Source organism: Scyliorhinus torazame, chromosome 31 (assembly GCF_047496885.1).
Source record: "Scyliorhinus torazame isolate Kashiwa2021f chromosome 31, sScyTor2.1, whole genome shotgun sequence".
Taxonomy (NCBI): domain Eukaryota; kingdom Metazoa; phylum Chordata; class Chondrichthyes; order Carcharhiniformes; family Scyliorhinidae; genus Scyliorhinus; species Scyliorhinus torazame.
The window spans coordinates 20,392,048-20,404,343 of NC_092737.1; the positions used below are offsets into that span (position 1 = coordinate 20,392,048).

General features: G+C 57.4%; 1 protein-coding gene across 1 annotated transcript in view; it reads left to right on the forward strand.

The window, feature by feature from the left end:
* The first annotated feature begins 162 nt into the window (after positions 1 to 162).
* LOC140404588 (zonadhesin-like) overlaps positions 163 to 12,296 on the forward strand; it is a 41,384-nt gene continuing 29,250 nt past the window's right edge. The window contains exons 1-2 of the mRNA XM_072493191.1: positions 163 to 471; positions 2,777 to 2,906. Coding sequence (XP_072349292.1) covers positions 163 to 471; positions 2,777 to 2,906 — 439 coding nt within the window. The remainder of the gene's footprint in view (positions 472 to 2,776; positions 2,907 to 12,296) is intronic.

Sequence of the window (12,296 nt, forward strand, 5' to 3'; positions counted from 1 at the left end):
ATCATATTGCCGCAGTGGCCGTCACCCCCCCCTCCCCCCACCCCATGAGGTGGCATGCAGAAGGATGCCCCCCCCCCCCCCACTCCCCCCCACCCCCCCACACACACACACACGGATGCGTTAAACGTGAAGCGTGACCGATACTCGAGTGATGAGTTACACATGGGTCCAGCCGCCCTGGCCGTCGCTAACTGTTCTCTCTCCCCCCCCCCCCCTCCCACTGCAGTATTCCGCTCCTGCCGGATCGCCGGGGACCCCCACTACCGCACCTTCGACGGCTACAGGCACCACTACCAGGGCCGCTACACGTACACCCTGAGCAAGACCATCGCCCCCGGCAACCTGCAGCCCTTCAACCTCGAGGGGAAGAACGCGCGGAGGCGGTTCTTCAGCCGTGTCTCCTTCCTGGAAGCTGTCCGCGCGGACGTCTACGGCCACTCCGTCGTACTGATGAAGCGCCGGCGACTTGTGGTGAGTGCCAGTCGCCGGTGCCGTGCCTGACGGGCGCTCTCGCGGCTGCCCGTATTTTCGCTCCTCGCTGTGATGGATCCCTTCAGAAACGTCCTTCATGTGACCCTTTTTTTAAGGGAGGTCCCGGCCGTCACATGGACAGGACCTAACTGTCCTGTCCTGCCCACACCTGGAGTACTGTGTGCAGTTTTGGTCTCCTTACCTGAGGAAGGATGTTCTTGCTCTCGAGGTAGGGCAGCGAGGGTTTACCAGACTGATTCCAGGGATGGCGGGACTGACGCATGAGGAGAGATTGAGACGGTTAGGATTGTAATCGCTGGAGTTCAGGAGAATGAGGGGGGGATCTCATAGAGACCGATAAAATTCTAACCGGACTGGACAGGGTCGATGCAGAGTTACGGGCCAGGGTTTAGAGAACCCAAAGTGCATCATGGAGTTCCCCCGAACCACAACTTTTACTAGATTGTGGTACGGGGAGCACACGGCCCACTCTACAGGTGTGGGACAGCAGAAATGGAAAAGTATTTTTTAAAAGCAAAACAATGTTTATTCCATGAACTCAAGTTAACCTTTTCTAAACATACAGTGAACATCTCAGCAATCATCAATTCAAATACACCCCCCAAAGAATACAATACTAAGTAATCCTTTAAGCTTTCCTTTTAACATCCATAAGACTTAAAACACCTTTTAACAGAAGCACATTTACATTCACGACTGAGAACATTTATAATCCTGAATCCACCAAATGATCAAGAGATAGTCTTTGGATGGCAGAGAGAACAGCAGTACACCTGCTCTGTCTGGCTTCAGCTCCAACACTGAAAACAAAACTGAAACACACCCTGCAGCAAACAGTCTAAAACGAAAGTAAAAGGCTGACAGACATCCCAGCTCCACCCACTCTCTGACATCACCGCAGTAGCAAACACCCATTTCTTAAAGGTACTCTCACGACAGATATTTATATACACACCCATTTATAGACACCCATTTCTTAAAGGTACACTCACATGACAGCAGGAAGGATGTTCCTGATGGTGGTGGGGGTGGGGGGGGGGGGTCCAGAACCAGGGGTCACAGTCTGAGGATACGGGGAGACCATTGAGGACAGAGATGAGGAGACATTTCTTCACCCAGAGAGCGGTCGGCCTGTGGAATTCACTACCACAGGAAGTAGTTGAGACCAAAACATGTGTTTTCAAGAAACAGATGTAGCCCTTGGGGAGAAGAAGCTCAAAGGAAATGGGGGAAAAGGAGAGTTCAGGCGATTGAGTTGGATGATCAGCCATGATCATACCGAATGGCGGAGCGGGCTCGAGGGGCCGAATGGCGGAGCGGGCTCGAGGGACCGAATGGCGGAGCGGGCTCGAGGGGCCGAATGGCGGAGCGGGCTCGAGGGGCCGAATGGCGGAGCGGGCTCGAGGGGCCGAATGGCGGAGCGGGCTCGAGGGGCCGAATGGCGGAGCGGGCTCGAGGGGCCGAATGGCCTCCCCCTGCTCCTATTTTCTCTGTTCCTCACTTTACTCTGGGGGGAGGTCAGACCAGGAATCGACGGCAGATTTCCTTCCCTCAAGGACATTGGTGAACCAGATGGGTTTTTTACGTCAATCGACAATGGTTTCATCGTCGTTAAGACTTTTAAGTCCAAATTTTTATTGAATTCAAATGTTGCCATTTGCCCTGGCGGGATTCGAACCTGGGTCCCCAGATCCCGCCCTGGGCCCCTGGATTACCAGTCCTGTGACAATACCACCTGCTGAGCGCCCCACATGGGGGGGGGCGAGAGGGGGGGTAGTTGCGACCAGTTCCCCTGCTGGCTGCTCTCCCCCACCGTCGCCACCTGCTGGAAGCCCTGCGACACTTCGACCAAATCCACCCAGGCAATTGAAAATCGCTTATTGTCACAAACAGGCTCCAAATGGAGTGACTGTGAAAAGCCCCTAGTCGCCACATTCCGGCGCCTGTTCGGGCAGGCTGGTACGGGAATTGAACCTGCCTTGGTCTGCTTTAAAAGCCGGCTATTTAGCCCTGTGCTAAACCAGCCCCCGTGCTAACCCATCCCCGAAATCCAGGGGATAGAGCCCGAGTTTGGGTCATCTTTCCCTCGTCAGTTCTCCTTTGGAGTCGCAGTACTGGACGGCATGGCCTCCCCTCACACCTTTGCCTATGGCTACGTCCACCCATGTTGCCTCCATATCCGACCACAGGCTCCCCAGGCAATAGTCTATCGACTGAGCTTTCCAAGCACTCAGCCGGACACGGACCACCAGTGTGTGTAACGGGAATTTGTTCCACAATTCAGGTGGACGGGATCAGGGTCCAGCCTCCATACCAGCCCAGGGAGGGGCTCCGGATTTACCAGAGGTCCAGGGCGATTCACCTGGAGACAGACTTCGGATTAACCATCAACTTTGATGGTCACAGCAACGCAGGTAAATGGCCGTGGCATGAATTGTCCGCTAATGCACACCTGTACTGTCAGGGGGGAGTGTAGAGGGAGCTCTGTACTGTCAGGGAGAGTGTAGAGGGAGCGCTGTACTGTCAGGGGGAGTGTAGAGGGAGCTCTGTACTGTCAGGGGGAGTGTAGAGGGAGCTCTGTACTGTCAGGGGGAGTGTAGAGGGAGCTCTGTACTGTCAGGGGGAGTGTAGAGGGAGCTCTGTACTGTCAGGGGGGAGTGTAGAGTGGGCTCTGTACTGTCAGGGGGAGCGTAGAGAGAGCTCTGAAATGTCAGGGGGAGTGTAGAGGGAGCTCTGTACTGTCAGGGAGTGTAGAGGGAGCTCTGTACTCTCAGGGAGTGTAGAGGGAGCCCTGTACTGTCAGGGGGAGTGTAGAGGGAGCCCTGTACTGTCAGGGGGAGTGTAGAGAGAGCTCTGTACTGTCAGCGGGAGTGTAGAGAGAGCTCTGTACTGTCAGGGGGAGTGTAGAGGGAGCTCTGTACTGTCAGGGGGAGTGTAGAGGGAGCTCTGTACTGTCAGGGGGAGTGTAGAGGGAGCTCTGTACTGTCAGGGGGGAGTGTAGAGGGAGCTCTGTACTGTCAGGGGGAGTGTAGAGGGAGCTCTGTACTGTCAGGGGGAGTGTAGAGGGAGCTCTGTACTGTCAGGGGGGAGTGTAGAGGGAGCTCTGTACTGTCAGGGGGAGTGTAGAGGGAGCTCTGTACTGTCAGGGGGAGTGTAGAGGGAGCTCTGTACTGTCAGGGGGAGTGTAGAGGGAGCTCTGTACTGTCAGGGGGAGTGTAGAGGGAGCTCTGTACTGTCAGGGGGAGTGTAGAGGGAGCTCTGTACTGTCAGGGGGGAGTGTAGAGGGAGCTCTGTACTGTCAGGGGGAGTGTAGAGGGAGCTCTGTACTGTCAGGGGGAGTGTAGAGGGAGCTCTGTACTGTCGGGGGGAGTGTAGAGGGAGCTCTGTACTGTCAGGGGGAGTGTAGAGGGAGCTCTGTACTGTCAGGGGGGGTGTAGAGGGAGCTATGTACTGTCAGGGGGAGTGTAGAGGGAGCTCTGTACTGTCAGGGGGAGTGTAGAGGGAGCTCTGTACTGTCAGGGGGAGTGTAGAGGGAGCTCTGTACTGTCGGGGGGAGTGTAGAGGGAGCTCTGTACTGTCAGGGGAAGTGTAGAGGGAGCTCTGTACTGTCCGGGGGGGTGTAGAGGGAGCTCTGTACTGTCCGGGGGAGTGTAGAGGGAGCTCTGTACTGTCAGGGGGAGTGTAGAGAGAGCTCTGTACTGTCAGGGGGGAGTGTAGAGGGAGCTCTGTACTGTCCGGGGGAGTGTAGAGGGAGCTCTGTACTGTCAGGGGGGAGTGCAGAGGGAGTTCTGTACTGTCAGGGGGAGTGTAGAGGGAACTCTGTACTGTCAGGGGGAGTGTAGAGGGAGATCTGTACTGTCAGGGGGAGTGTAGAGGGAGCTCTGTACTGTCAGCGGGAGTGTAGAGGGAGCTCTGTACTGTCAGGGGGAGTTTAGGGTGAGCTCTGTACTATCAGGGGGAGTGTAAAGGGAGCTCTGTACTGTCAGGGGGAGTGTAGAGAGAGCTCTGTACTGTCAGGGGGGAGTGTAGAGGGAGCTCTGTACTGTCCGGGGGAGTGTAGAGGGAGCTCTGTACTGTCAGGGGGAGTGTAGAGGAAGCTCTGTACTGTCAGGGGGAGTGTAGAGGGAGCTCTGTACTGTCAGGGGGAGTGTAGAGGGAGCTCTGTACTGTCGGGGGGAGTGTAGAGGGAGCTCTGTACTGTCAGGGGGAGTGTAGAGGGAGCTCTGTACTGTCAGGGGGAGTGTAGAGGGAGCTCTGTACTGTCAGGGGGGAGTGTAGAGGGAGCTCTGTACTGTCAGGGGGAGTGTAGAGGGAGCTCTGTACTGTCAGGGGGAGTGTAGAGGGAGCTCTGTACTGTCGGGGGGAGTGTAGAGGGAGCTCTGTACTGTCAGGGGGAGTGTAGAGGGAGCTCTGTACTGTCAGGGAGTGTAGAGGGAGCTCTGTACTCTCAGGGAGTGTAGAGGGAGCCCTGTACTGTCAGGGGGAGTGTAGAGGGAGCCCTGTACTGTCAGGGGGAGTGTAGAGAGAGCTCTGTACTGTCAGCGGGAGTGTAGAGAGAGCTCTGTACTGTCAGGGGGAGTGTAGAGGGAGCTCTGTACTGTCAGGGGGAGTGTAGAGGGAGCTCTGTACTGTCAGGGGGAGTGTAGAGGGAGCTCTGTACTGTCAGGGGGGAGTGTAGAGGGAGCTCTGTACTGTCAGGGGGAGTGTAGAGGGAGCTCTGTACTGTCAGGGGGAGTGTAGAGGGAGCTCTGTACTGTCAGGGGGGAGTGTAGAGGGAGCTCTGTACTGTCAGGGGGAGTGTAGAGGGAGCTCTGTACTGTCAGGGGGAGTGTAGAGGGAGCTCTGTACTGTCAGGGGGAGTGTAGAGGGAGCTCTGTACTGTCAGGGGGAGTGTAGAGGGAGCTCTGTACTGTCAGGGGGAGTGTAGAGGGAGCTCTGTACTGTCAGGGGGGAGTGTAGAGGGAGCTCTGTACTGTCAGGGGGAGTGTAGAGGGAGCTCTGTACTGTCAGGGGGAGTGTAGAGGGAGCTCTGTACTGTCGGGGGGAGTGTAGAGGGAGCTCTGTACTGTCAGGGGGAGTGTAGAGGGAGCTCTGTACTGTCAGGGGGGGTGTAGAGGGAGCTATGTACTGTCAGGGGGAGTGTAGAGGGAGCTCTGTACTGTCAGGGGGAGTGTAGAGGGAGCTCTGTACTGTCAGGGGGAGTGTAGAGGGAGCTCTGTACTGTCGGGGGGAGTGTAGAGGGAGCTCTGTACTGTCAGGGGAAGTGTAGAGGGAGCTCTGTACTGTCCGGGGGGGTGTAGAGGGAGCTCTGTACTGTCCGGGGGAGTGTAGAGGGAGCTCTGTACTGTCAGGGGGAGTGTAGAGAGAGCTCTGTACTGTCAGGGGGGAGTGTAGAGGGAGCTCTGTACTGTCCGGGGGAGTGTAGAGGGAGCTCTGTACTGTCAGGGGGGAGTGCAGAGGGAGTTCTGTACTGTCAGGGGGAGTGTAGAGGGAACTCTGTACTGTCAGGGGGAGTGTAGAGGGAGATCTGTACTGTCAGGGGGAGTGTAGAGGGAGCTCTGTACTGTCAGCGGGAGTGTAGAGGGAGCTCTGTACTGTCAGGGGGAGTTTAGGGTGAGCTCTGTACTATCAGGGGGAGTGTAAAGGGAGCTCTGTACTGTCAGGGGGAGTGTAGAGAGAGCTCTGTACTGTCAGGGGGGAGTGTAGAGGGAGCTCTGTACTGTCCGGGGGAGTGTAGAGGGAGCTCTGTACTGTCAGGGGGAGTGTAGAGGAAGCTCTGTACTGTCAGGGGGAGTGTAGAGGGAGCTCTGTACTGTCAGGGGGAGTGTAGAGGGAGCTCTGTACTGTCGGGGGGAGTGTAGAGGGAGCTCTGTACTGTCAGGGGGAGTGTAGAGGGAGCTCTGTACTGTCAGGGGGAGTGTAGAGGGAGCTCTGTACTGTCAGGGGGGAGTGTAGAGGGAGCTCTGTACTGTCAGGGGGAGTGTAGAGGGAGCTCTGTACTGTCAGGGGGAGTGTAGAGGGAGCTCTGTACTGTCGGGGGGAGTGTAGAGGGAGCTCTGTACTGTCAGGGGGAGTGTAGAGGGAGCTCTGTACTGTCAGGGGGGGTGTAGAGGGAGCTCTGTACTGTCAGGGGGAGTGTAGAGGGAGCTCTGTACTGTCAGGGGGAGTGTAGAGGGAGCTCTGTACTGTCAGGGGGAGTGTAGAGGGAGCTCTGTACTGTCGGGGGGAGTGTAGAGGGAGCTCTGTACTGTCAGGGGGAGTGTAGAGGGAGCTCTGTACTGTCAGGGGGGGTGTAGAGGGAGCTCTGTACTGTCCGGGGGAGTGTAGAGGGAGCTCTGTACTGTCAGGGGGAGTATAGAGAGAGCTCTGTACTGTCAGGGGGGAGTGTAGAGGGAGCTCTGTACTGTCCGGGGGAGTGTAGAGGGAGCTCTGTACTGTCAGGGGGGAGTGCAGAGGGAGTTCTGTACTGTCAGGGGGAGTGTAGAGGGAACTCTGTACTGTCAGGGGGAGTGTAGAGGGAGATCTGTACTGTCAGGGGGAGTGTAGAGGGAGCTCTGTACTGTCAGCGGGAGTGTAGAGGGAGCTCTGTACTGTCAGGGGGAGTGTAGGGTGAGCTCTGTACTATCAGGGGGAGTGTAAAGGGAGCTCTGTACTGTCAGGGGGAGTGTAGAGAGAGCTCTGTACTGTCAGGGGGGAGTGTAGAGGGAGCTCTGTACTGTCCGGGGGAGTGTAGAGGGAGCTCTGTACTGTCAGGGGGAGTGTAGAGGGAGCTCTGTACTGTCAGGGGGAGTGTAGAGGGAGCTCTGTACTGTCAGGGGGAGTGTAGAGGGAGCTCTGTACTGTCGGGGGGAGTGTAGAGGGAGCTCTGTACTGTCAGGGGGAGTGTAGAGGGAGCTCTGTACTGTCAGGGGGGGTGTAGAGGGAGCTCTGTACTGTCCGGGGGAGTGTAGAGGGAGCTCTGTACTGTCAGGGGGAGTGTAGAGAGAGCTCTGTACTGTCAGGGGGGAGTGTAGAGGGAGCTCTGTACTGTCCGGGGGAGTGTAGAGGGAGCTCTGTACTGTCAGGGGGGAGTGCAGAGGGAGTTCTGTACTGTCAGGGGGAGTGTAGAGGGAACTCTGTACTGTCAGGGGGAGTGTAGAGGGAGATCTGTACTGTCAGGGGGAGTGTAGAGGGAGCTCTGTACTGTCAGGGAGTGTAGAGGGAGCCCTGTACTGTCAGGGGGAGTGTAGAGGGAGCCCTGTACTGTCAGGGGGAGTGTAGAGAGAGCTCTGTACTGTCAGCGGGAGTGTAGAGAGAGCTCTGTACTGTCAGGGGGAGTGTAGAGGGAGCTCTGTACTGTCAGGGGGAGTGTAGAGGGAGCTCTGTACTGTCAGGGGGAGTGTAGAGGGAGCTCTGTACTGTCAGGGGGAGTGTAGAGGGAGCTCTGTACTGTCAGGGGGAGTGTAGAGGGAGCTCTGTACTGTCAGGGGGGAGTGTAGAGGGAGCTCTGTACTGTCAGGGGGAGTGTAGAGGGAGCTCTGTACTGTCAGGGGGAGTGTAGAGGGAGCTCTGTACTGTCGCGGGGAGTGTAGAGGGAGCTCTGTACTGTCAGGGGGAGTGTAGAGGGAGCTCTGTACTGTCAGGGGGAGTGTAGAGGGAGCTCTGTACTGTCAGGGGGGAGTGTAGAGGGAGCTCTGTACTGTCAGGGGGAGTGTAGAGGGAGCTCTGTACTGTCAGGGGGAGTGTAGAGGGAGCTCTGTACTGTCGGGGGGAGTGTAGAGGGAGCTCTGTACTGTCAGGGGGAGTGTAGAGGGAGCTCTGTACTGTCAGGGGGGGTGTAGAGGGAGCTCTGTACTGTCAGGGGGAGTGTAGAGGGAGCTCTGTACTGTCAGGGGGAGTGTAGAGGGAGCTCTGTACTGTCAGGGGGAGTGTAGAGGGAGCTCTGTACTGTCGGGGGGAGTGTAGAGGGAGCTCTGTACTGTCAGGGGGAGTGTAGAGGGAGCTCTGTACTGTCAGGGGGGTGTAGAGGGAGCTCTGTACTGTCCGGGGGAGTGTAGAGGGAGCTCTGTACTGTCAGGGGGAGTGTAGAGAGAGCTCTGTACTGTCAGGGGGGAGTGTAGAGGGAGCTCTGTACTGTCCGGGGGAGTGTAGAGGGAGCTCTGTACTGTCAGGGGGGAGTGCAGAGGGAGTTCTGTACTGTCAGGGGGAGTGTAGAGGGAACTCTGTACTGTCAGGGGGAGTGTAGAGGGAGATCTGTACTGTCAGGGGGAGTGTAGAGGGAGCTCTGTACTGTCAGCGGGAGTGTAGAGGGAGCTCTGTACTGTCAGGGGGAGTGTAGGGTGAGCTCTGTACTATCAGGGGGAGTGTAAAGGGAGCTCTGTACTGTCAGGGGGAGTGTAGAGAGAGCTCTGTACTGTCAGGGGGGAGTGTAGAGGGAGCTCTGTACTGTCCGGGGGAGTGTAGTGGGAGCTCTGTACTGTCGGGGGGGAGTGTAGAGGGAGCTCTGTACTGTCAGGGGGAGTGTAGAGGGAGCTCTGTACTGTCAGGGGGAGTGTAGAGGGAGATCTGTACTGTCAGGGGGAGTGTAGAGGGAGCTCTGTACTGTCAGGGGGAGTGTAGAGGGAGCTCTGCACTGTCAGCGGGAGTGTAGATGGAGCTCTGTACTGTCAGGGGGGTGTAGAGGGAGCTCTGTACTGTCAGGGGGAGTGTAGAGGGAGCTCTGTACTGTCAAGTGGAGTGTAGAGGGAGCTCTGTACTGTCAGGGGGAGTGTAGAGGGAGCTCTGTACTGTCAGGGGGAGTGTAGAGGGAGCTCTGTACTGTCAGGGGGAGTGTAGAGGGAGCTCTGTACTGTCAGGGGGAGTGTAGAGGGAGCTCTGTACTGTCAGGGAGAGTGTCGAGGGAGCTCTGTACTGTCAGCAGGAGTGTCGAGGGAGCTCTGTACTGCCAGGGGGAGTGTAGAGGGAGCTCTGTACTGTCATGGGGGAGTGTAGAGGGAGCTCTGTACTGTCGGGGAGTGTAGAGGGAGCTCTGTACTGTCAGGGGGTGTGTAGAGGGAGCTCTGTACTGCCAGGGGGAGTGTAGAGGGAGCTCTGTACTGTCAGGAGAAGCGTAGAGGGAGCTCTGTACTGTCAGGGGGTGTGTAGAGGGAGCTCTGTACTGTCAGGGGGAGTGCAGAGGGAGCTCTGTAAAGTCAGGGGGAGAGTAGAGGGAGCTCTGTACTGTCAGGGGGAGTGTAGAGGGAGCTCTGTACTGTCAGGGGGAGTGTAGAGGGAGCTCTGTACTGTCAGGGGGAGTGTAGAGGGAGCTCTGTACTGTCCGGGGGAGTGCAGAGGGAGCTCTGTACTGTCAGGGAGAGTGTAGAGGGAGCTCCGTACTGTCAGGGGGAGTGTAGAGGGAGCTCTGTACTGTCAGGGGGAGTGTAGAGGGAGCTCCGTACTGTCAGGGGGAGTGTAGAAGGAGCTCTGTACCGTCAGGAGGAGTGTAGAGGGAGCTCTGTACTGTCAGGGGGAGTGTAGAGGGAGCTCTGTACTGTCAGGGGGAGTGTAGAGGGAGCTCTGTACTGTCAGGGGGAGTGTAGAGGGCGCTCTGTACTGTCAGGGGGAGTGCAGAGGGAGCTCTGTAAAGTCAGGCGGAGAGTAGAGGGAGCTCTGTACTGTCAGGGGGAGTGTAGAGGGAGCTCTGTACTGTCAGGGGGAGTGTAGAGGGAGCTCTGTACTGTCAGGGGGAGTGTAGAGGGAGCTCTGTACTGTCAGGGGGAGTGTAGAGGGAGCTCTGTACTGTCAGGGGGAATGTAGAGGGAGCTCTGTACTGTCAGGGGGAGTGTAGAGGGAGCTCTGTACTGTCAGGGGGAGTGTAGAGGGAGCTCTGTACTGTCAGGGGGAGTGTAGAGGGAGATCTGTACAGTCAGGGGGAGTGTAGAGGGAGCTCTGTACTGTCAGGGGGAGTGTAGAGGGAGCTCTGTACTGTCAGGGGGGAGTGTAGAGGGAGCTCTGTACTGTCAGGGGGAGTGTAGAGGGAGCTCTGTACTGTCAGGGGGAGTGTAGAGGGAGATCTGTACTGTCAGGGTGAGTGTAGAGGGAGCTCTGTACTGACAGGGGGAGTGGAGAGGGAGCTCTGCACTGTCAGGGGGAGTGTAGATGGAGCTCTGTACTGTCAAGGGGGTGTAGAGGGAGCTCTGTACTGTCAGGGGGAGTGTAGAGGGAGCTCTGTACTGTCAGGGGGAGTGTAGAGGGAGCTCTGTACTGTCAGGGGGAGTGTAGAGGGAGCTCTGTACTGTCAGGGGGAGTGTAGAGGGAGCTCTGTACTGTCAGGGGGAGTGTAGAGGGAGCTCTGTACTGTCAGGGGGAGTGTAGAGGGAGCTCTGTACTCTGTACTGTCAGGGGGAGTGTAGAGGGAGCTCTGTACTGTCGGGGGGAGTGTAGAGGGAGCTCTGTACTGTCAGGGGGAGTGTAGAGGGAGCTCTGTACTGTCAGGGGGGGTGTAGAGGGAGCTCTGTACTGTCAGGGGGAGTGTGGAGGGAGCTCTGTACTGTCAGGGGGAGTGTAGAGGGAGCTCTGTACTGTCAGGGGGAGTGTAGAGGGAGTTCTGTACTGTCGGGGGGAGTGTAGAGAGAGCTCTGTACTGTCAGGGGGGAGTGTAGAGGGAGCTCTGTACTGTCCGGGGGAGTGTAGAGGGAGCTCTGTACTGTCGGGGGGGAGTGTAGAGGGAGCTCTGTACTGTCAGGGGGAGTGTAGAGGGAGCTCTGTACTGTCAGGGGGAGTGTAGAGGGAGATCTGTACTGTCAGGGGGAGTGTAGAGGGAGCTCTGTACTGTCAGGGGGAGTGTAGAGGGAGCTCTGCACTGTCAGGGGGAGTGTAGATGGAGCTCTGTACTGTCAGGGGGGTGTAGAGGGAGCTCTGTACTGTCAGGGGGAGTGTAGAGGGAGCTCTGTACTGTCAAGTGGAGTGTAGAGGGAGCTCTGTACTGTCAGGGGGAGTGTAGAGGGAGCTCTGTACTGTCAGGGGGAGTGTAGAGGGAGCTCTGTACTGTCAGGGGGAGTGTAGAGGGAGCTCTGTACTGTCAGGGGGAGTGTAGAGGGAGCTCTGTACTGTCAGGGAGAGTGTCGAGGGAGCTCTGTACTGTCAGGAGGAGTGTCGAGGGAGCTCTGTACTGCCAGGGGGAGTGTAGAGGGAGCTCTGTACTGTCATGGGGGAGTGTAGAGGGAGCTCTGTACTGTCGGGGAGTGTAGAGGGAGCTCTGTACTGTCAGGGGGTGTGTAGAGGGAGCTCTCTACTGCCAGGGGGAGTGTAGAGGGAGCTCTGTACTGTCAGGAGGAGCGTAGAGGGAGCTCTGTACTGTCAGGGGGTGTGTAGAGGGAGCTCTGTACTGTCAGGGGGAGTGCAGAGGGAGCTCTGTAAAGTCAGGGGGAGAGTAGAGGGAGCTCTGTACTGTCAGGGGGAGTGTAGAGGGAGCTCTGTACTGTCAGGGGGAGTGTAGAGGGAGCTCTGTACTGTCAGGGGGAGTGCAGAGGGAGCTCTGTAAAGTCAGGGGGAGAGTAGAGGGAGCTCTGTACTGTCAGGGGGAGTGTAGAGGGAGCTCTGTACTGTCAGGGGGAGTGTAGAGGGAGCTCTGTACTGTCAGGGGGAGTGTAGAGGGAGCTCTGTACTGTCAGGGGGAGTGTAGAGGGAGCTCTGTACTGTCAGGGGGAATGTAGAGGGAGCTCTGTACTGTCAGGGGGAGTGTAGAGGGAGCTCTGTACTGTCGGGGGGAGTGTAGAGGGAGCTCTGTACTGTCAGGGGGAGTGTAGAGGGAGCTCTGTACTGTCAGGGGGGGTGTAGAGGGAGCT